This window comes from Calliphora vicina, chromosome 2 (assembly GCF_958450345.1).
Source record: "Calliphora vicina chromosome 2, idCalVici1.1, whole genome shotgun sequence".
In the NCBI taxonomy this organism is placed as follows: Eukaryota; Metazoa; Arthropoda; class Insecta; order Diptera; family Calliphoridae; genus Calliphora; species Calliphora vicina.
Window position 1 is genome coordinate 36,701 of NC_088781.1, and position 25,025 is coordinate 61,725.

A 25,025-nucleotide genomic window follows, 5' to 3' on the forward strand; every position below is an offset into this window, starting at 1 on the left:
TGAACAATAAGCATTTAAACCCTCATATTTCTGAGCAATAAGCGTTTAAACAATCATATTTCTGAGCAATAAGCGTTTAAACAATCATATTTCTGAGCAATAAGCGTTTAAACAATCATATTTCTGAACAATAAGCATTTAAACACTCATATTTCTGAGCAATAAGCGTTTAAACAATCATATTTCTGAACAATAAGCATTTAAACACTCATATTTCTGAGCAATAAGCGTTTAAACAATCATATTTCTGAACAATAAGCGTTTAAACACTCATATTTCTGAGCAATAAGCGTTTAAACAATCATATTTCTGAACAATAAGCATTTAAACACTCATATTTCTGAGCAATAAGCGTTTAAACAATCATATTTCTGAACAATAAGCATTTAAACACTCATATTTCTGAGCAATAAGCGTTTAAACAATCATATTTCTGAACAATAAGCATTTAAACACTCATACTTCTGAGCAATAAGCGTTTGAACAATCATAGTTCTGAGCAATAAGCGTTTAAACAATCATATTTCTGAGCAATAAGCGTTTAAACAATCATATTTCTGAACAATAAGCATTTAAACCCTCATATTTCTGAGCAATAAGCGTTTAAACAATCATATTTCTGAGCAATAAGCGTTTAAACAATCATATTTCTGAGCAATAAGCGTTTAAACAATCATATTTCTGAGCGGTGGCTCCTGTAATCCTTGATGATTCGCCAGCTGGTTATTTCTTGATGGTGAAACATATCTGGTTCGCTTTCTTGGTGCTCTACAGTTTCGCTGAGTATGACCAATTTTACCACAGTTATAACATTTAATTTTGGTTTTACATTGTTTCTCATTTAAAGCTTCTACAACTGCCTCTTCTTGACATTGAACGTTATTCAAGTCCGACGCCTTTTTATCAATGCCATTCACTCTGTTGTTAATAACTTCAGACACCTTCTGAATTTTCCCATCCGTGGCTCTAGAAGATTCTTGAAGTTCAGCTAGAAGCTTCTCGTTGTTTACTTTAATAGTTTCTAGAAGTTTCATTTGCATTCCTTCCATCTTTTCCATAATAGCCGCAAACATTGTGCTTAAATCCATGCTTCTTGTTGCTGAACGCGTAGAAACTTCCATTTCTTCCTTATACTCGAATTCGTAAGCACCGATGTCAATATCACGCCGCTTGAATTCGTCTATCAGCCTCTTCTGCAATTCTGCCTCGTTACCTGCTGTTGGTAGCTCCAACTTACTCAATTCCTTCTTGAGTTGTTCAACTTTCAGTTCCTCAAACTTCATGCTTATTAATTTGCAATCCCACTTCTGACACCAATTGTTACGTTTTAACCTTTTCAAAACACTGGTTTATTTCCTTTAAATAAACCGGATACTTTTGATTGCAAATAAAAGCTGTTTAGTAGTTTGAAAATTGTAACAACTCTTAATTTCTTTAAAATGTACAACAATAACAGAATTAAATAACCACTAAATGTTTTTTATACAGGTTTATAAATTCTCAGAATTACAGACACAATTTATAATGTACACGAATTTACTTGAAAAACACAACACACTTTAAGGCACTTAGATGATGTTTCTTCGAAAAGCGTGTCTGATCAACTCACTCACGACTTCAACCTCTGCCACTATTTATAACACTGCATTACCATCTAGAAAGCTCTTTAACTGTCAAAGTTCGAATATTCTAGATCATACGCCATCTGTGGTGTACTTTCTACAATGTTCTTTAACTGAATATTCGAATACAGCGTTGCCAACTTACGATCAAATCAACTGAAAGCTTTTATTTAACAATGCCCACAGATATGTTACAGTCTGCCATTACAGCACTGTTATTTGAAAGCATTATGCTACTTTTAAATCAGCCGTTAAAATCGTTATATTTGAATTCAAGTACAATTTCGTAACAATATTATACAAATCAAACTATAGAGTGAATGAGAATTACAGACACTCAAGCTTTATTTGTAAAAATATCAAAGCTTAAACAAAAAATCAACAATAAACAGTAAATTTATCTTTTCTTACATTTTGTTTTTTATTTATGTATTTATATTATTGAAATATTTAAAACATTTTTAGAACATTGAAAATATTGTTAAGCGTTCTGAGCATAAGTATTTTTTATAAAAGACTTTTAAAATCAACAAGTTGACAACACCGTTAGTAAATGTCACGTTGAAACGTAAAGAAATTCTGTTTTTAACAGGTTCAGACGTTACAGTTACGTACAATTGAATTGTAATGTATTGTTTTTCTTTTTTTTATAAAATAAAAGACACAATTTTATTAAATTTTTACTTATTTTTCTAGTTAAATTTTTCATTCCCGTTTCCCGGGAAATTAAATTATCCGGGAAACCCATAACTAAACGCAATAATTCCACTTCTTAAGTTTTTTGTTTTTTTTTACTGAATCCAATTCTAAGCATTTAAATATATGTGTAACCATTGTTAAAAACCATTCCAAAGTTCAATAATTTTACTGTAATAATTCTGATCGGGTTCAAATAAGAAACTATTTTCGGTCAAGCAAAATAATGTACTACCCTACACTGAGTAAATGAGCAACAACATTTTTCTTTAAAAATTTCAATAATTTATTTTCGTGATTTTCGGAAGTGGGCCTAATATGGCAGCTATAATTTATCCAAAAAAATCTTTAAGTGGAATTATTACGTTTTGTTATGGAGCTCCTCTTATACACATACATAAGATCATTGTCTTAATACATATTTTTATTCTACTCAATTTCCTTAATTTAAACTTATGAATTAATTAATACATTTAAATACTATTTAGACAACAATTCTAAAAGAAACATTACATAGAAAAATAATAAAAAGTTTCGTATTTGTTTAACTTATTTTTAGTTTTTACTAAATTTTAGTTGCAGTGTTTTTAAATTAAATCTCCAGCAGAAATACAGTAAAAATTACTGTTAGTTTTCATACTTAATTTTGTTGCATTTTTTATCCCGTTCTCTTAAATACAAATTTGGTACCGTTTTACAAATAATAAAGTAATTCTGTTTTACCTGATATTTACAAAAAAAATCGTAAAGTTTTTAGTGTTATTTTTTCGAAAAAAAAAGAAACTTAATTTAAACTAAATGGTTTGGATCTACTGTGGAACAGTCTTAAATTTTCTCTTTTCTTTGATTTTGGGCACGTTCTTCGGCTTCAAAGTCCTTACTTTTGGGTTGAGGATCGTTGTAGGGCTGAACCTCACCAGAGGCCCAAATACTGTAGATAATGGCAGTGACAACAAGGACGGCAAATGCGACCCAGAATACCAAACGCCATTCCAGTAAAGTGGCCTAAATATGAGAATTAATAAAAATGTACCGACACACAGTGGTATGAGAAAAAAAGATGGAAATAAATCTGTAACTTCTAAACCCTTATGCCCAGTTTTTGACTTGTTATTTAAATACGTATTTAGTTAATTTTTACTTAAAAATAAGTTGTATTTAAATACAGTTTGAGTTTTTCAGTGCTACATAATTTGTCTTATTTAAATAAGATAAAAGTATGGTAGCACTACTAAATATCAAAAAATTATCGATAGTTTTGCTTAAAACAGCTGTTCAACCAAAACAAAAATTGATACATTTTGCCCAATAGGAAATAAAAGTTTATTAAACAAAAAAAATTATTGGTAGGAAAATGCACAAAAGAAGCTCCAATTGCCCCGCATCGGAATTGTAGTTTTTGCAAGACGCTGTTGTTTGGTTTTTTTCACTACAATAGAGTGAAAAAAACCAAACAACAAAAGTCAGCTGTCAAAAACATATCGTAGTTTAAGAAACTTAAATAGAATTTAAATGGCCAACGTTGACCATTTAAGTATCATTTAAAAAAGCACTGAGAAACTCATTTTCGTATTTAAATAGAACTTAAATATAATTCATATTTAAATACGAAGTCAAAAACTGACTCTTAGTCAGATTTGAATGAAATTTGACATGCGCAAAGAAGAACTGTTTTTGAGTTTAAGTTTTGAATTTTGACCGCATGGGCCTACCAGGGGTGCGGCCAATGTGCAATTTATTCTGAAAAAGTTTTTAAGTAAACTCATCATCCTCTACTATTTCGAATCTTTGTATTTCATAAAAATATCAATCTAAATAGGTTTGTATTGTAAATCAGCAGTTTAGGTTTCAGATCAGACCAATAATGTGTATACAATGAATATAAAAAATGCACAAAACCATGATATTTCTTAATTTTAGACCTAAATTTTAAAAACCTGTTAACCGAGTGATAAAAACCGGTTAAATCGGTTAACATTTTAAATTAGCGGAACGCAAAAAACCGGGTTTTCGGTTAACCGGTTTATAAACACTACTTAGGAGATATTCGCATTTGAATCAATAATTTTAAAATTTGATTTCATTTAAAATAATTAAAGTAATGTTAGCTTTTCAAAAAGTATAAATTCCTAACACATATTCTTATAAATTTTTAGATAATTAAAAAAGAAGAAAAGTACTTTTTTCCCAAAAACTAGCGAAAAATCGCATTTTTAAAAAATTCACGATTTTTAAATAATTCTTTTTTGGTTTGCCATATACATTTGTTGTTAGTACAATAAAAGAAATTCGGGAAATATTTGGATCCGCTGTTATTAAAAAACTGGAGTAGGGTGGGTAAAAATTTGGAAAGTTTAATTTTCAGATGCGAATATCTCCTAAAATTGAACGTACCATAGGTGTCCTACTTTGGGGAACCCTGGCCGCACCCTGGTGGAATTCAATACATAAACTCAAAAACACTTCTTCTTTGCGCATGTCAAATTTCATTCCAATCGGACTAAGGGTTTAGAAGTTACACATTTATTTCACTCTTTTTTTCTCATACAACTGTGCGACATTTCATAATGTTACAAAACTCCGTTTACTTACATTTGGTGTCATTACACCCACCAAATATGGGGTAATTACTCCTGTTATGGCGCCAATGCCGTTCGTAATGGCCATCAAGGTACCAGCATAATTGGGACTCATATCGAGAGGACTTAATTTCATACCTGCATAGAAAGCACCCATAAGACCCATGCAAATTGTGAACAAAACAACAACGGAAACACGATCACATCCAGCATAAGAAGCGGCTACCATGAAAATAGCAGGGCCAAAGGCAGCTGTAATAGTAAATAAAAAGGATGTTAATGTATATTTTTTACTTAGTCTAAAAAGTTTTAAAGCTAGATTAAACTCCTGCCATTATGGATTATAAAGAAAATTTGTAAAACAATAATTATTATTTAATAGCTAGCTAACCTCATTACTTACCAATTCCAGTCATTAATTTACGCGTATTAGTAATATTCATAATGCCTTTAGTCATCAACCAATCTCCAATGAAACCTGACGAGATAGAAACAATCCACATCATGACATAAGGCAGTGATGAGTATAGACCGTTGGCCTTAATGGAGAATTGCATGACATCCGACATGTATTTTGGCAAATCGGTAACCATGATGTAGAAACCCCAATCGTGACCTATTTGAGCACAAACCAAGGCAATCATAGGCATACTAGTTAGGATGGCTTTCCAGGGCGTGGGAGGCAAATTGTTATTACGTACAATCGAACCCATTTCACGTTCTAAATAATCACGTTCGCTGGGTTTGATGTAGGGATGAGAAGCAGGATCACTAAAACACAAAAAGCACTACAAAAAACAAACCAATTAGTTGAAAAACTATAAATAACAAAAATAATACTTACGAAAAATATGAACCACACAACACCCAAACCACCGAACAGATAGAATACCACTGGCCAATCGTAAACATCGAGTAAAACACCTGATAACGAGTTTCCCAAAATGGTACCGACTTGACCACCACCCAATACGAGAGCACCCAATTTACCGCGTTCCTTAATGGGCACCCATTGCGACAGTAAAACACTCAAGGCCGGGAAGGTGGTACCTTCACCCAAACCCATCAATATACGTACAATGATCAGCGCCGTTGAACCACCCTCAGTAATGGCAATTGGTGTGACAAGTGTGAAGAAGGCGGTTGACAAGATACCCAAACCCAAAGTCCATTTACCACCGAATTTCTCGGCCAATAAACCTCCAGGTATGTGGGTAACAATGTAGCCAATGTAAAACGATGACAAAATTAAACCCTGTAATTCTTCGGACCATTCAAAGGTACCGCCGCTCTGAAATTAACAAAAATTCAAAGACAATTTCATTATGTTCTGTTTAAAAACAGCATTCATATGTTTTAATAAAAAACATATGAATGAACTGATTGAATAATTGATTTTACTTAAAGTGAGATTTCTGAAATTATTTCTTACCGATGAATTTGAATCCAAATCGTCAGCAGGACAAACTGCCGTATCTCCACTTTCTGAATGATTTTTCTTCACTACCAATTCGGTGATAGCAATCGATAAACTGATACGCATTGTATAGGCATTTAAAATGGCCAAGAAACCCATTATAGCCAATATCACACGTTGAGGTATAACAAAATCTATAATAAAAGTGAGAGAGAATGTTAGATTTAGAGAGTGAAATTATCTTAAAATCAATAAAATACAAAAAAAGTCACATATTTTCATGACAACAATCAATTAGCAATAATTTCCTCGTAATATTTTACTGTTGCATGAATGAAATGAAGTAATTACTAATACTAGGATCGCCTGGTGGCCGCAACTCGACCACTTTTTAAACGCTTTTTTCCACTTTTATGGAAAGAATTTTAAAATATTTTTTATATTGTGCACATCTAGAGAAAAAAACCTTTTAAACCATATATATTTCATAAATATTGGTGGACAATAACATACTTAAAAGTGTACCACAAAAAAACGTGTGGCCTATTTATATATAAGATTATTATGTTTCATTGAATAAATTTGTCAACAATATTCTAACTCCCATATGCATAAACAATTTTTAAATTTATCAAAGCTTTATCAAACAAAATTTCCATTTAAAATTAGTTTTATAAACCCTTGACAAATTTAAAAACTTTTTATGCATATGGGGGTAAATATTTATCAAATTAACAAATCGATTGTCTGTATCGGTTGCGTTATTGTATTCGAATCAGAAGTACCTTTCATAATATATAAAGTATTTTAAATGCATATTCACCAATATACTTTGATTTAAATTTATATTAATTTAGAGAATCATACGATTATTTAGATCATATTTATTTTAATAAATTGTAATATTTTGAATACAATACGAATTCTACATTATAAGAGAATGATTCGAGATACCGGAATTCACATCCAGTTTCAAAATTTTAAATTACTTTTTATACAATAAACTTCCTAAGGCACAGAACTAGTTCCTTAGGAATAATAAAAAATTCTAGTTGTAACACTACATGAATGGATGGTTCCAATTTATCGTGTCTTTGTCATTGGGGTGAGTAATTTGCCGGAGACTAATTTTTATGACAGATTTTTCCATATGCATCCATTTCAAAACAATAAGCAAATTTATGTTCATAATTTTAAATACAAATCTGGCAATACATTTTTAAAATTCCATCTAAATTTCAAAGTACTTTTCTATGCTGGGTGGCAACAAAATTTGTATGGTCATACAAAATTTAAAGCTGCTCAAAGATGTTGAATTATTTTGATTTCTTTTATCGAGGTTCAAAGTTAAAATTATATATAATATTGGTATAAATTTGTTAAATTTCAACTGTATATAACTTATTAACCGCTCATCCAATTTACAAAACTATCTCATAGCAATGCTGCTCATGTATCCTAGTTTCATATTCGATATGGTGTTATGGGGCACGGCCTCAGCGTCAAATGTAGAAAAGATCCAAAGACGCCAAAATATGTTTCTAAGAATGATCACAGTTGCCCCCTGGTATATCAAAAACGCGAATATACACAAAGATCTAAACGTGCCCATTGTAAAAACTGAAATCTCGAAAAATGTACAAAAATATTTAAAAACAAGTAAGAAAGTATGGTCGGTCAAGCCCGACCATATAATACCCTACACCAAGTAAATGAGTAAAAATATTTTTCTTTTAAAATATCAATAATTTATATTCATGAGTGATTTTCGGAAGTGGGCCTTATATGGGAGCTATGACCAATTATGGACCGATCACCTTAGGTCGTGTGATTTATGTCTATATTAAATTTAACTATGTTGAATTTTGTGTGTATACCAACATTTTTAAGCGATTTATGCACGTTAAAGTGATTTTCGGAAGCGGGTCTATATGGGAGCTATGACTAATTATGGACCGATCGTAACACAATTTGGTGACATGAGTTTTGTATATATAAAACTTATTTGGAGCGAAATTTGTGTAGATACATAGATAAATTAAACATTTATGACCGATAAAGTCCAATTTCGAGGGGACTTTGTATGGGGGCTAGGTGAAATAATGGACCGATTTCAGCCAGTTTCAATAGGCTTGGTCCTTGGGCCGAAAAAGTAATATGTACCAAATTTGATCGAAATATCTTCAAAATTGCGACCTGTACTCTGCGCACAAGGTTTACATGGACAGCCAGCCAGCCAGCCAGGACGGACATCGTTTAATCGACTCAGAAAGTGATTCTAAGTCGATCGGTATACTTTAAGGTGGGTGTTAGACTAATATTTTTGGGCGTTACAAACATCTGCACAAACGCATAATACCCTCCCCACTATGGTGGTGTAGGGTATAAAAACTTGAAGTTCACACAAACCCGCTGGTCCGCAACATATTAGATAACCGTGGCCACACTCGATTAAGAAGGAGGGACACAGCAGACCTTATCTAGAAGGAAGAATGCCAATTTAACCAAAACAACTATGAATACAATTTTTTTTCGTCCGGCACTGGCTGGACTAATTAAATAATAATTATTAGATATACGATTTGAACCACTTATTGTTAGTTCATTAAATAATGAAGATACAATAAATAAATGATGATAAAAAAAAATATATTCCATATTCAAACGATTTTCCTATTAACTCTATGCGGTTTGGTGGTTAGTTTACTAACCACATTTTCTATGGTCTTTAAAACATAGTTTATTGGCATGTATTGCCATTTTGCTAAACATTTATATTTTTTGAAGTCATCGTTTATGTTTTTTTGCAAAACTTTGCCGCCAGGTCTGGTTAGATAAATATATTAATTTGGGTGGGTTTTTCATGTTTTGATTTATTTTTTCGTACTTTTTATAATAAACTAACCTTGATTAAAGTAAAAATGCAATTGTTTTGATTTTAAACTTATACACAAATAAGCGTGGCTGAAAGGGTAAAAATATGATAAATTATAGAGTAACTTCGGGTAATGTGGACTACCGTTTTGTAATTTCTAAATTTTAGCAAATGTATTCTCGCTTTTGTAGTTGAAAATTATTTGAGTCAAAGGAGAAAAAATGTATGTGAAAATATTGTAAGGAACCCAAAAACCGGCATTAAAAAAAGTGGAGGGTAATGTGGACTAGTACTAAATACATAAACTTCATGAACCAGCGTTTATCGATTATTTATCATTCCTGGAAGTTTAATTTTACATATGATGTGAGCTAGACGCGTTAATGGTTTTTCAACATGCTGTGAAAATATTATAGGGTGCGAATTTTTTGTGCTAACTTCTTTAGTTTTTGTGATACAAAAAAGATATTGGGTGGTGATAGAATGTCAATAGTAGTGAACAATAAGTGACAATAATTTTTTCGGTCATTAAATTTGAAGTATGACAAAAATTTATATTAAACCTCAAAGCTCCCCCTGGGGCACATACGCCTTATACAAGGAATCCCTGTGATTTAGAGCAAAATGTTGATAAAATATAGAAAAAATCAGTCACAATTAGTTTAATTTTTTTTGCTAAGTTATGTGAAATAAACAATAAATAAATAGTTTATTATACTTTGTTTTGTTTTGTGAATTAAGGTATAAAACAGTAAAATACGTTTATATTTTTTTGATTTTTTTGTCTTATTTTACACTTGACCCTAGGCGTATTTAACCCATGGGTTGTTTCGCCGTTTTTGGTCAGTATAGAAATATTAAAACAATATGTATATTAAGATGTGATAGGAAAGATTGAAATGATCAAAACGAAAGCCAACATACCTAAGTATCCGAAACAAGAAAAAAATTAAGAATATGTATTGTGGTTTTAATTTCAGAATGCCTAAAAAAAGTGCCGTAAGGTCCTCCTTCTACCCTACATAGTAGTTATTTTTTCGGGAAATTTGGACCAGTAGTACACAATCAACTAATTTACATTACATTCTGCAGACAAGTCAGACGAGAAAAAAAACCAATAACAAATTCATTATTTAAAATATTCCAAAAACTCGTGAATTTTCAAGGCTGTCACAGAATTCTATTCCGATCGAAAATGGAATTATTTTAGTATTTAGCTTTTTCACAAAGAGTAAAACTAAAATTTTTGATATAAAACCGCCTTCGTGGAATTGAATTTTGTTTAATATTTCTCCATGTCACACAATTCCATTCCAATCGAAAGTGGAATTAATTACGCATTTTGCTTCCTTAGAAAAAGTAAAACGAAATTTTTTTCGGAATGAAAACACTTTTAGTTTTCTAAGTGGAAAAACTGTTTTGACTTTTTTGTCAAAATGGCCCGAACTCGCTTAGTGGGATGCGAGTTCGATATCATTTTAATTTTTTTTTGCTCAAAAGAAAGCCTAGGTCCATTCCTTTAAGAGCTTATTGGTCTCTTAGTGGGATGCGAGTGGTCTATCTATAAAAATAAATATTTTATAACTCAAGGCATACAATTTTTGTGTTAAAACATTTATTTTGATACAATCCCACTATCTGAAAATCATTTTAAAGAGATTTCTTAAAAATGTTGGTATTCAAATCCAGCTCCCATATACATTTTCAAAGAGAACTGTTTAAAATCATCTTCTAGGTATAGGGTATCATATGGTCGGGCTTGACCGACTATACTTTGTTACTTGTTGTTATTTTGGTATAATTAAATTTTAAAGTATTTCTGCTGGAGTTATCGAATTACATCGTTAGCAAAAGTTTAATGATTTCATGCGAGCTTTAAATTCCTGATATTAGGGTGGCACATTAGGGTGGTAAAAACACAGATCTGGTGTATAAATAGTAAAACGGGATACTTGAGGTCAATGGCCCTTAGAGTAAAATATTGGCCTTCTCGAGACAATAACATTAATATATCATACTTTAAGATCCGACTGTAATTGCCAACCCCCATATTCATAAAAAAATCAATTTTAAGGTTTAAAATACAATTTAGTTAAAACACATTTTAGGCCATCATATTCATAATCAGCATTTTAAGTAAACAGTTTTTTAATGTTTTATGTGCCACTTCAATCATTTTTCACTAAATAAAATCTGAAATTACAGATTAAACTTGTTGTTAAACTTGCACAATCAGCGAATAAAAACCGTTCTTATTTATATTAAGCTAAAATGTATTAATATACAAACATTTATATATATTTTTTTTAAGTTATTATTAAAAGTATTCGAATGACGAATATTCTGTGATTAAATAAACATCACTATTTTATGATTTATTTTAAAATTCGTTTATTTAAAACAACATTTGAATTAGGCATTTTAAGCTAAAATACATTTATGAATACAATTTTAAGGAATTTTGCTTAAAATTCCTTAAAATGTGTTTAAAATTTTTATGAATACAGCCGCAAAAATATAACGAAAAATGTAAAAAGGCGTTTCTTATTTTTGGAGAAATATCCACTTATTTGTATGGATCATTGGTTTATTTAATTACTGCCATATAAATTTAAACTAAAATATCGTTAATTTTTACCTCAGATCTAAAAGCAATATTATTTTTATTTTATTAGTTAGTCATTGCAATTAAATATTTTCAACTAATTTCTGTAGTTTATTCTTATAAATATATGTATATGTACAAGACAACACAATACAAAAAATTTAATAAATCACACCAATACGAGTAATAGCTAAATACCACAAGCTTATTAACATTCATTGCATTTATTAAGTACTAGCTGAACCCGGTTCGCGTTGCTGGCCCTTAGAAAACATCTTTTTGATATTGCAAAGATTTTATTATACAGTGTCGGACAAAGTCGGTGATCCAACCTTCAATGTTAATACATGTAGTGGCATTTCGGCTGGTTCCAATGAATTCAAAAATTTTGTATTTAAATTTCTTATTCATGCACCTAATATGCAAGAGTAAACAAAATTGTTTACCACAGACCGAAAATCAAAAATCTGACTTTACACTGTTACCCAAAAGGCTTTTTTGAAGATTCCGTGAAAATTTCATCAAAATCGGTCTAGCCATTTTTGAGTCCATACGGAACATTTTTATCCATTTTTATGAAATATAGTGCATTAGAAGTGTAATGTAAAAATGAATTTTACATGCCGACTTTGCTGTGTTACTCGCTGGGCTATTCTGAAGGTTCCCTGAAAATTTCATCAAAATCGGTCCAGCCGTTTTTTATATATATAGATGGCATTAACGGTATAATGTAAAAATTAGATTTTTACACACCCCTCCGCCCACAGACCGAAAATCAAAAATCTGACTTTACAGTGTTACCCGCCAGGCTATTCTGAAGATTCCCTGAAAATTTCATCAAAATCGGTGGATCCGTTTTTGAGTTCATTCGGAACATACATACATACCCACATACAAACATCCATTTTTATATATATAGATAGATAGATTATTTGTACAATTTGTTTGTTGCTGCAAAATAATATGATTAACAATAAAAGGTAAAACACCTTTTTGAAGGTAAAATTAAATATATTTTAAACAATTAAATTACATAGTTAATTTCACTCGATGTTAGTTAAAGGCTGTTTTCCAGTAATTTGTAAAAAAAATGTTGAGACTTCATAAATTCAACTTTAACAATGTAATTAAATTATGATCCATATTGAGTGATATTTCTAAAAGTATCCCAGCAGTTAAGCAAGTAGTCAATGTATCCCTTAAAGACAGTAATTGTCACAAATGTCGTATCACTTGGCTAACTCCAATTTATTTATTTTGGTCATTTGACACGTGTGAGCACTTTGTAGTGCAGAGAGAAGACAATTGGTTACTTCATACATCCCAAGTAATCTAGCGTGAAGACAATTGACATTTAAGTGTCTCTAAGTAATCTGGAGTGTAGTCACTTTAAACGCTTTGTGAGTAATTCGTACAAACTGGTTTTATACAAATTGTGTTGATATAATTCTCATACAGTTTATTTTTATTTTTGCTTAAGTATCTGGTATCCCATGTAACATAGCATGAAGTCAATAGTCACTTTAGTGTCTCTTAGTAACCTATGGAGAAGTCACTTCATACTTTTTTTTTGTACTGCTCTTTATTTTACCCACCAGAAGCGTTGACTACTTTCGATCAGCTATCAGATAGTCACATTGTATCAAAAGAGTCAATTGAACCCCTGCTTAGGACATGTACGTGTTAAAATAACTAGTCAAGTAGCTGATCAAGTAACCAGTTACAAAGCTAGTAAGGTAACTGACGCTATATAACCAGTATGTGAATCTAATGCGTTGCCTAATTTGGACTAGCTATTAGACAGTCCCATTATAATCAAAAAGAGACAATTGACCCCCTGCCTAGGACATGCCCGTGTTAAAATGACTAGTCACTTGGCTATCGAAGTAACTAGCTCCCACCCTAAAGGATGGGTAAAATCACTAGTTCGGTACTGTCTCCTCGAACTGCTGGGATGTAACCTAGCGGTTACACAAAACTCAATACATTCATACTTTTGCACTAACACAATTGTGTAATTTTACACTTGCATAGTGATTCTGTTAGTGCAAACGTATAAATGTGTTCAATTAAAAAATCCATGAATTAGGCTACGAAATGCCCCCTCTTCTGCCCTATTCTCTGGATTTAGCCCCAATTTATTATTTCCAAACCTGAAGCAATGTCTCGGCGGAAAGAGATTTGACTCTAATGATGAACTCATTTGACAACAAATACCTATTTTGATGACCTCGACAAATCTTATTTTTTTGGAAGGGATACAATAATTGGACAAAATGTATGGAGCTCAAAGGAGACTATGTTGAAAAATAAAATAATTTTTTACAAACACAGGTTTTAGGTGTTTCATTCAAAAAGTCATGGACTTTTTGACCCACCCTCGCATTTTTACACACAATAAACAATTAAAAGGGGAACAAAATAAAAATATATAAAGAAAATCCTATTAATCAAAATTAGTTTTGAATTATCAATTAAACCGTTCGCTAACGAGCGTTAGATATAATCCAGATCAGGAAAATGTGTCAAAAGTGTTATCAGCCAAATCGCTCCAGCCGTTCTCACGAGATGACATTACATACATGGACCATTTCATTTTTATATATATATAAAAATGAAATGGTCCATGTATGTAATGTCATCTCGTGAGAACGGCTGGAGCGATTTGGCTGATTTTTTTTTATTCGATTCGAAATTTTCAGGAGATGGTTTGCAAAGAAAAAAATTAAAAAATACGGCTTTTTTGAGTCCAGTAAACTGTAATACAAACAAGTAAGAGTACTATATTCGGCCGTGCCGAATCTTAAATACCCTCCACCTAAATATGATGGTATAAAAGCTGAAATAATATAACAATTGTTAGAAAGACTAGTTTACGCAGAAGATATTTTATTTCAAATGTACAAAAAATTTTATCTAATTCAGCAATTTATAACTGAAATTCCTATTAGAACGTTTGACATAGCTAATTATTGTCTTTTAATTGAGAAATTGTCATCTAAACTTAATTTTTCTAAATCTTCGTGTAAATTATTATTTTCTTACATAGGTAACCGTTAACAGTTTGTTGGAACTGGGTTAAACGATCTACAATATCTGAGTGTCAAAGTGGCGCACAGTGGTATGAGAAAAAAAAGAGGGAAATAAATCTGTAACTTCTAAACCCTTAGTCCGATTTTAATGAAATTTGAAGGGAAGTGTTGTCGAGTTTAAGTCTGGACCTCATGAAATGAAATTTAACAATTTATATACTTAATAATTAGTTAATACGTTTGGATCAACATTTTTCCCTTTTAACCTCAAGTGAAGAAACAGAGTATAAAAAAAGGGTATACAAATATATTTAGACAAATTTCAAAATATTTGGTTGTGGGACTTTTGCGGGAGCTATGACCTATTATGATTCGATTGTCATAAAATATTTTTACGTGATTTTTATGTATTTATATGAGAGCTGTGGCCAATTATGGACCAATATTCACTGATCTGTGTACCATTTTGGTTAAATATATGGATGCTATGACCTATTATGATCCTAAGTATTTAAAGGCTTTTTTTGTAGAATTTCATATAAACAACGCTATTAACAAGAGTGGACCTTATGTGGGAGCTATGCCGAATTATGCACCAATATTTAAAAAATCTTGTAGTACGATTCTTGGATACAAATTACTGATCGGTGTAAAATTTTGGTTGAGTGTAGATTTTTATGGATATTTGTGCACGGTAATGTATTTTCCTGAAGTAGTTCTTATATGGAGGTTATGACCAATTATGGGCCTATCATCATAAAATTTGGTACATCGATTTTTGTATATATTGAAGGGAGCTATAACCAATTATCGGCCGATCTTCATAGAATTAGGTACAGCGATTTTGGTATATATGGGGATTATTCATGTCGAATTTCAACTTGATTGCAATATTTATAAGACATTTATGCTTATTTAAGAGATTTTCGGAAGTGTACTTTATATGGGGGCTATGGTCAAATATGGGCCGATCCACGAAAAATTGTGTAATATAATTTCTTTTACCACGAAACTTATTTTTGCTGAATTTCATGTGGATATTCCTATTTTGTAGGCATTTATAGACCATAGAACCTTATTTCGGGAAGAAATTTGTATGGGGGCTCTGAGAAAGCATGGACCGATTCTTATAATTTTCACCAGAGTTACTCCTTTTATCATAAAAGTAACGAGTGCAAAATTTTATGATATTAGCTGCAATATATTTACAAAAAATGTCCAAAAATATGTGAAAATTATCAATTTTTTTTTGAGGTTGTCCCACATTTTCATTCATAACTTTGGTTCCACTGTACCGATTTCGCTGATTTTCAATACCAAACTGCTTAGGACAATAATAAACATTTTTCTTGCAACTCTACTAAGTTTGTTTGCGTATTTTGGACGTGAGCGTGTTTTACACAGACGGACAGACAGACGGACATGGCTCAATCGACTTAGAATTTCATAAGGATCAATAATATATATACTTTGTTGGGTCTCAGATGAATATTTCTCAACACGGAATGACAAACTTATATATACCCTCATACACCACCTATGGTGGTGGAGGGTATAAAAAGCCCCTAAAGTATGCAGTACAAATTTAGATATTTTATTTGCAAATAAATATGAACAGGCAGGGTTGGTGAAACTTGACGAACTAACATTAGTAAATGCTAGCGGGCGAAGCCGGGCGGTCAAATAGTAAATAATAAATATTAAATTCACGTGTCTTTATAAAATTAAATTATTTAAAATTTATGAAATTTCAAACTCAAAAATAACTCTAAACAATTGCATCTACTATAAACAGAAACACCTGTTGTTAATACAATAATATTTGTACTATTTATACCCTACACCACCATAGTGGGGAGGGTATTATGCGTTTGTGCAGATGTTTGTAACGCCCAAAAATATTAGTCTAACACCCACCTTAAAGTATACCGATCGACTTAGAATCACTTTCTGAGTCGATTAAGCGATGTCCGTCCGTCCGTCCGTCCGTCTGGTTGGCTGGCTGGCTGGCTGGCTGGCTGTCCATGTAAACCTTGTGCGCAGAGTACAGGTCGCAATTTTGAAGATATTTCGATCAAATTTGGTACATATTATTTTTTCGGCTCAAGGACCAAGCCTATTGAAACTGGCTGAAATCGGTCCACTATTTCACCTAGCCCCCATACGAATATCCTCCAGAAATTGGACTTTATCGGTCATAAATCTTTAATTTATATATGTATTTACACAAATTCCGCTCCAAATAAGTTTTATATACACAAAATTCATGTCACCAAATTTTGTTACGATCGGTCCATAATTAGTCATAGCTCCCATATAGACCCGCTTCCGAAAATCACTTTAACGTGCATAAATCGCTTAAAAATGTTGGTAAACAAACAAAATTCAACATAGTTAACTTTAATATAGACATAAATCTCATGACCTAATTTCATGGTGATCGGTCCATAATTGGTCATAGCCCCCATATAACCCCACTTCCGAAAATCACTCAAAAATATAAATTATTGAAATTTTAAAAGAAAAATTTTTTTTGCTCTTTTACTTAGTGTAGGGTATTATATGGTCGGGCTTGACCGACCATACTTTCTTACTTGTTTTTTCTAAATAATTATTTTGAATTACAATAAATACTTATACTAAATAACTAATGCTATTTTCTGTTGTTTAAAAATATATATTTTGAAACGTGGATAAGACAAACGTGAATGATGATTTAAACTGAGTTTCGAATTCGACTAGTATAATTTAATGAATATAGACAAATTAGTTTAAACAATTATTTGATGAACTAATTATTTAATTTATTAGATTTCTTAAATTAGCACAATTATTTGCATTACCATACATCTAACCAATTTTAAACAGTTTACGTTTTATTTACTCTTAAATATTTGCAGGAAATATATTTGCCAGCTTGCAGCACATGTTTCATTTTAAATATCGTTATTGTAGTGTTATTATATAGTGGGAAGGGTGTTTTGCGTTTGTGCTGATGTTTGTAACGCCCAACAATATAAGTGTAAAACCCACCTTAAAGTATACCGATCGACTTAGAATCACTTCCTCACTACTTTGCATTGTGCGCAAAGTACAGGTTGCAACTGTGAAGATATTTTGATCAAACGAAGCTTACGAAATTGTCTGAAATCGGTTCATTGTTACACCTTGCCCCTATACAAATGTCATCCCGAAATAGGACTTTATCGGTCATAAATGTTTAATTTATATAGGCATCTTAACAAATTTAGATCCAAATTCGAATTTCATGGCGATCGGTCCATAATTGGCCATAGCTCCCATAAAAGGCCCACTTCCTAAAATCAATTGAACGAGCATAAATCTCTTAATAATTTTGGAATTCAAATATAATTTAACAAAATATAAGTTTCATATAGAAATAAATCACTCCTCCTATTTTCATGACGATCGTTCCATAATTGCTCATAGATCCCATATGTTTTTGTTGTTGTGGTCGTGCTTGACCGATCACACTATCTTGTTTTTATTATTATTTTTTGGTTTTGTTTTAACCCTCTAACCGGCCAGGCTGCCTTTAGGCGGGTATGTTAAATGTATGTAATGGTACTTTATTTGGTTATTTTTCCCGTTATAACGGAATATGTGTAAAGAGACAAACAATTTACTTATTGTGATAATCAAGAACGTGCACTTGTCTTTTGTTTGTTTTTATTCCAACGTATTTCTTTTTTTTCAAACAATAATATTATTTTACATCGAAATTAAATTGGTCGGTTAGAGGGTTAATACAATGTGTTAAACCACTTCAAGTGCAATAGGAATAATTAGTAATTATAAATTCTAATATAATCTAATAGCAATAAAACATTTTATGTTTTTTTGTTTTTATTTTGTTAAAGAGGATTTAATGTTAAGTTTTTAATTAAGTAATCAAGTGACTTTTTATTTACTTATTACCAAGCAAATTATTTAAAGCTAAAACTGATTAAAAGCATTAAAAGCTAAACAATTTATTACGGGCAATTATGGGTATTATTATATAGTGCCTTATACATTTTAATATCAACAAAAGTTATAATAATTTTTATAATGCGCTGAGTGTTATTAAACTTCTTGAAGTTTTTTCTGTGAATATTATATTTCGGAGAAATAATTAATCAATTATAATTATAATTTGACAATGAGTATTACATTGCATTATTTTAAAAATATAAACTTTATCTGTCCAAACAGTGCATTATTTTTTATTTATTTAATAGATAATAATAAAATGATTACAAAAAATTAATTATAAGCAGGGCAATCAATAATATGCTCTAAAAAAATTGTTTTATGCGCATAAAATATGCACTTAAAAACGAAAAATATGCTCTTAAAATATAAAAAATATGCACTTAAAAATAGTTGGTTATTGTTTGATTGCAAAATTTCATTAAAAAAATATATATGAAGTAAATAAAATATTGAGCTCATTGGTTATTATAGGATTAAATTTCGATTTTAGTGAATTTGGTACTCCATGAAAATAGTTAGATTCAATTCATTTTATTATATTTAGCAATAAATTACTATGTGTTTACTTAAGTTTTAAAATTTTTAAACTAAATCTTTGTTTTAGATTTCCGAGTTTCTTAGACAATCAAAATGAATTGATTTGTCTCATATTTTAAACTGCTTAATATTTCAAACTTTTTTTTAGTAATTAGTTGCATAATATTTTATATTCTCAATCCATGTGTCCCAATGTTTATAGGATCCCTACTGAGGATGTACCCAATAAATTTCTCCAAATGTTTCTATTTTATATGAAGCTTTAAAAGCTTTTTTATCATTTGAATAATGTTTCAAAAACTTTGTGAATAGCGTGTAATTTTTTGGTAAAAAATTGCAAAGGATTTTAGAGCATTCATCATATATCTAGATTAACATCTGAATTCGGCTTCTAAAATTTAAATAGAATTATAAAAGAGCCTTACAATAGTGGAATGATTAGTTCTGTTTAAGACTGCGGCAATTAAAAAAAATGTTGTTCAAGTTTTATCGTTTGGACTCAAAATACCGTGACATTTCCTATGTTTCTTCCTTTCTCATCCATTGTATCGTCTATCGATATCCACGTATATTCTTTTTAATGATTTCTTAATACATTTTTTTACAAGTTGTGTGAATATATCAACGGGTTTTGAACGCGAGATTTTCTATAGATCTTAATATTCAGAACGTCTGTTAAATACTTTTAATTGGCAAATAATATTTAATATTATTATTATTCAAATTCAGTAGTTAACAGTTTTCTATATCTTAAACAAGACTCTAAATCAGTGGTGGCCAACGAGAGAGTGCTTAAAATGCATATGTAGTACTGAAAAAATAAAAGAGTACACACAAATGGAAATGCGTGTGCTTTGCACTGAAAAAATTGTATGAAGTTGTTTTTGTTTTGAGTTTACTTTGTGTTTTTACTCAGAGCATTCGTATTGCGTATGTATTACTGGCATACCTAAACACGGGCGGCAAGCGTTTTTTAGTTGTCAAAAATTCTCATGCCCATACAATTTGTATGTAGCATACCGAAATAACGCGGCAGCAACGCTATGGCAACGCTTTGCAATTGGAAAATCCAATTTTGACAGCGCGTTTAATAGTGAAGTTAGTTGCAAAACACAACAAATGTAAACAAATAAATAAAGAAGGAGAAACAAATAAGCAAAAAAATATATATTTGTTATTAGAAAATGGAGGTAAGTGTAAATATTTAAAATAGTATACATATATCATTTTCTTTTATATTTATATATTTTATATTATCATAAATATGGTTATTGTCGAAAAAATCAGGGTTGTTATATTTATTTGTTTGATAACCCTGTTTTTATTGTTTGACGTAGCGTTGCCGCTGTTGTTTAGGTATGGCATTTCAGCGTTAAAGCTAAGTGCAAAAAAACGTTCCGTCTTACGCTTTTGTTTAGGTAGGCCAGTTAGTGAGAATAACATAACTACCCTGGGGTAGTGTTTGGCCACCAAACCCAGCGGGAAAAAATGATAGGACTTCAGTTTGTAGGCCTTCTAAAAGGCATACTTACTAGGGTATTCATTCGACTAATGATCGTTCGATTAATCGAATAATTTCATACGAATAATTATTCGAACAATTTAAAAATGGCCATTTTCGAATAACGAATAATTCGAACAATTTTATGTAGAATAATCAAATGAAACGAATAAATGTTCATATACATTTAATAAATTTAAATATATATGAACATTTATGCTTAAAATTTTTCATAATTTCAAAGTTAAATAGGTAATAATAACTCACAAAAATAGTATTGTTTCCAAAATTCGACAAATAACTAAAGACAAAGGGACTTTCGATCACTGTAGATGAGTGTTCCGATAGCTCCTTCTATAAATATTACTGCAAGAAGTTACAATTCTATAAACAAATCTTTAAAAATTTTTAACTTAGGACTTGAACCAATGAAAATAAAAGGTACGGAATAATATATTTGTTATTTAGCTGGCGAAATATTAGAAGGATCGCAATGAATAATCAAAATTTTAACTTAAACTAAAGTGGAGTTGAATGTGATGGAGAATGTGATTTTGAAACGGTCGTCGAAAGTAATATTGAGGATGACATTTATAATGATTACAATGATGTTATTAACCGTGTACTTAAGTGTTGCAAAATATTTAATAAATCGAATGATAAACACAAATATTGCAAAATAACGTTTTGTTGCAAGAAAAGCAAGGAGTTCGTCTTATACATGATGTTAAACATCGTTGGACATCTTTGTCTAACATGGTAATAACCTTTTTGCATATTTGTAAATGCGTCAATCATGCACTGCCTGACTTCAAATTAGCCACGTTCACTGAAAATGATATCAAACTTTGGACATATTCCCTTTATTGTGTAATTCCCCAAGACCACTTTATTAAGCAAAGATTCGGCAAAGTTGATAGAGCTTGATGTATAATACAATTTGTTATAAATAATTTAGAAATAATGAATAATTAATTTACTAAAGAATTTGTTACTCAATTTAAAACCCGAATTAATGAACGACATAAAAAAGTTCTTAATACGTTTATATTGTACTTGAATTCAGGATCATGTCCAACTGGATCATGACATCAAAAATTCATTCTTTAATTTTTTAAAAAATTTAAATTATTCGAACAATTCGATTAATTTTAAACGTGTGATCGAATTATTCGAACAAGTTAAAATCTCTTATTCGAATTATTCGTTTTATTCGAACAAGAGAAAAATCGAATAATTCGAATACCCTAATACTTACACATTATAAAAGATCCGATACTCATTCCACACTGCCTGCTCTTAGAAGATGTTCAAGAAGGCCTATGAATTCCCTTCTAATAACAAGCAGGACTGTCAGATGTGGCGATTTCTCGCCAAACGTGGCGATTTTTCATTGCCTTTGGCGACCAAAATTTCCAACATGGCGATTTTTTGGCGATCTACAGACTAGTTGGCGATTTATTTGGCGATTTATTAATAAATTATGTATTTGTTTTTCTTGAAATATTCTTTTTTTTGATATTTATTAACCCAATAGTTAATAAAATTAATCATTTATAATCTGATCATATGGATTCAGGTAGCATACATGATCAAATAGTTTCAACGATATTAATTTTTTTCTTTTAAAATGTTTAAGCCGATATTTTTAAATAATAATGGAAATATTGATAACATAATATGCTCACTAAAATTGGCTATTGATTCGACGGATTCTTTGGAATCAGGAATCTATCGATTTTCGCATAGAATTTGAAATGGAACTACAAAATATAAAAATGGAGGAATATGATGTAGAAATTTTAAAAGAAAATTGTTTTTTGTAATTAAAAAGCTTTTAAAAGAAATGCTTAAACGGTTACCAGAAAATATAACTCTTTTTAAAGTATATAATGAATTTTCAATATTGAAATGAAATGAAGATGCAGGTGGAACATTACACTTTAAAGACTTAGCATTGGCCGTTCTTAATATGTTAATTTTACCAACTAGCAACGCTTGCGTAGAAAGAGAATTTCAATATGAACTTTTAGATTCATTGATAAGAATAGTAAGTTATATGAATGTTAATAAATTTTGTTGCAATTCATTTCAGCCTACAGATAAAATGTTAAAAAAAAGTTTAATTCTAATACAATGTATACTTTTGATATCAATTAAATATAAATAACTAATGCACTAGATTTAAACCGAAATAAATTGACTTTATAATACATAAAATTAGTATGTATGTATTTTACAATAAAAAACTCAAAAAAAATTATTTTGGCGATATTTGGCGATTTTTCGTTTAGCTTTTGGCGATAGAGGTAAAAAAAATCTGACAACCCTGATAACAAGTTGTTAAACAAAAATAGTCTACATCAAAAAATAAAATACTCCGCATCTCTTTGATTAACTCTCTTTACAAAATTTACAACAATAAATTGCTTGATGTGGCTTCTTATTTATTATACCCTACACCACCATAGTGGGGAGGGTATTATGCGTTTGTGCAGATGTTTGTAACGCCCAAAAATATTAGTCTAACACCCACCTTAAAGTATACCGATCGACTTAGAATCACTTTATGAGTCGATTAAGCGATGTCCGTCCGTCCGTCCGTCTGGTCGGCTGGCTGGCTGGCTGGCTGTCCATGTAAACCTTGTGCGCAGAGTACAGGTCGCAATTTTGAAGATATTTCGATCAAATTTGGTACATATTATTTTTTCGGCCCAAGGACCAAGCCTATTGAAACTGGCTGAAATCGGTCCATTATTTCACCTAGCCCCCATACAAATGTCCTCCCGAAATTGGACTTCATCGGTCATAAATGTTTAATTTATATATGTATCTCCACAAATTCCGCTCCAAATAAGTTTTATATACACAAAATTCATGTCACCAAATTTTGTTACGATCGGTCCATAATTAGTCATAGCTCCCATATAGACCCGCTTCCGAAAATCACTTTAACGTGCATAAATCGCTTAAAAATGTTGGTAAACACACAAAATTCAACATAGTTAACTTTAATATAGACATAAATCACACGACCTAATTTCATGGTGATCGGTCCATAATTGGTCATAGCCCCCATATAACCCCACTTCCGAAAATCACTCAAAAATATAAATTATTGAAATTTTAAAAGAAACATTTTTTTTGCTCTTTTACTTAGTGTAGTGTACTTGTTTTTTTTAAGTATGTATGTAATCAGAAATTATCATGTTTCAAAAAATTAAACAAACAACTTAATTTTAATTCTTATTTTTATAAGACTTATTCTAATAAGACTTTAAACAGGTAGACATGGTGGACGTTCTATAAAACTTGAAAATGCACGACTTTTCATAGGCCGTCCTTTGATGCCTTATTCTAATGCTTTTTTCTCTTTTAGGCACTTTATTAGGCCTTCTCATGTAGCTCTTCCATAAGACTTTGCAGGCTTTGCAGTAGTCCTACCTTTCTAGGCATTCCATATGACAGTCCTCTACAGGCCTTTCATTAGATCAGTAATAACAGGTTTTTTTACATAAGACCATATAGCATCCTTGCGAATAGCCCTTCCAAAGTAGACCTTCTAATATCTCTTCCCAATTAGGCCTTCAAGAAGCCCTTGCAAAGTAGGCCTTCTAGTAGCCCTTCCTAAATAGGCCTTCTCTCAGCCCTCTAACAGCAGCGAGTTTTCCCGCTGGGTATGCAATAAAGAGGCCTTCCTAAATGCCTCATTTTGCAGACACAAGGGCTTCTAGCCGCATGGCAAAATCATTACAATTTTACACGACGTGTCATTGCGAGCCAAGGCCTCGCATACTCGCTGCTGTTAGAGTGCTGAGAGAAGGCCTACTTATGGTGGGCTGCTGGTAGCCAACAAGCAATTTATTTATGTAAATTTGTAAAGATAGAGATGCTGAGTATTTTATTTTGTGATATAGACTATTTTCATTTGCTCACTTGTTATTAGAAGGGAATTTATAGGGCTTCTTGAACACCTTCCTAAGAGCAGGCAGTGTGGAATGAGTATCGGATCTTTTAGAATGAGTAAGTATGCCTTTTAGAAGGCCTACAAACTGAAGTCCTATCATTTTTTTCCGCTGGGAAGCTCTAAATAGTTAACAAGATTATTAAAAGAAATAATCTCAGATAAATTAAGTTGGTTTTTATTGAAATATTTTATTCTAAA

At 31.1% G+C, this 25,025-nt stretch overlaps 1 protein-coding gene across 1 annotated transcript in view; it reads right to left on the reverse strand.

Annotated features, from left to right (window-relative positions):
• Positions 1 to 2,254: 2,254 nt before the first annotated feature.
• LOC135951548 (putative inorganic phosphate cotransporter) overlaps positions 2,255 to 25,025 on the reverse strand; it is a 35,571-nt gene continuing 12,800 nt past the window's right edge. Inside the window, exons 2-6 of the mRNA XM_065501217.1 lie at positions 6,330 to 6,508; positions 5,742 to 6,188; positions 5,301 to 5,685; positions 4,911 to 5,149; positions 2,255 to 3,323 (exon numbers count right to left, since the gene is read on the reverse strand). Of these exons, the coding sequence (XP_065357289.1) occupies positions 3,144 to 3,323; positions 4,911 to 5,149; positions 5,301 to 5,685; positions 5,742 to 6,188; positions 6,330 to 6,508 (1,430 nt within the window). The 3' untranslated portion in view covers positions 2,255 to 3,143. The remainder of the gene's footprint in view (positions 3,324 to 4,910; positions 5,150 to 5,300; positions 5,686 to 5,741; positions 6,189 to 6,329; positions 6,509 to 25,025) is intronic.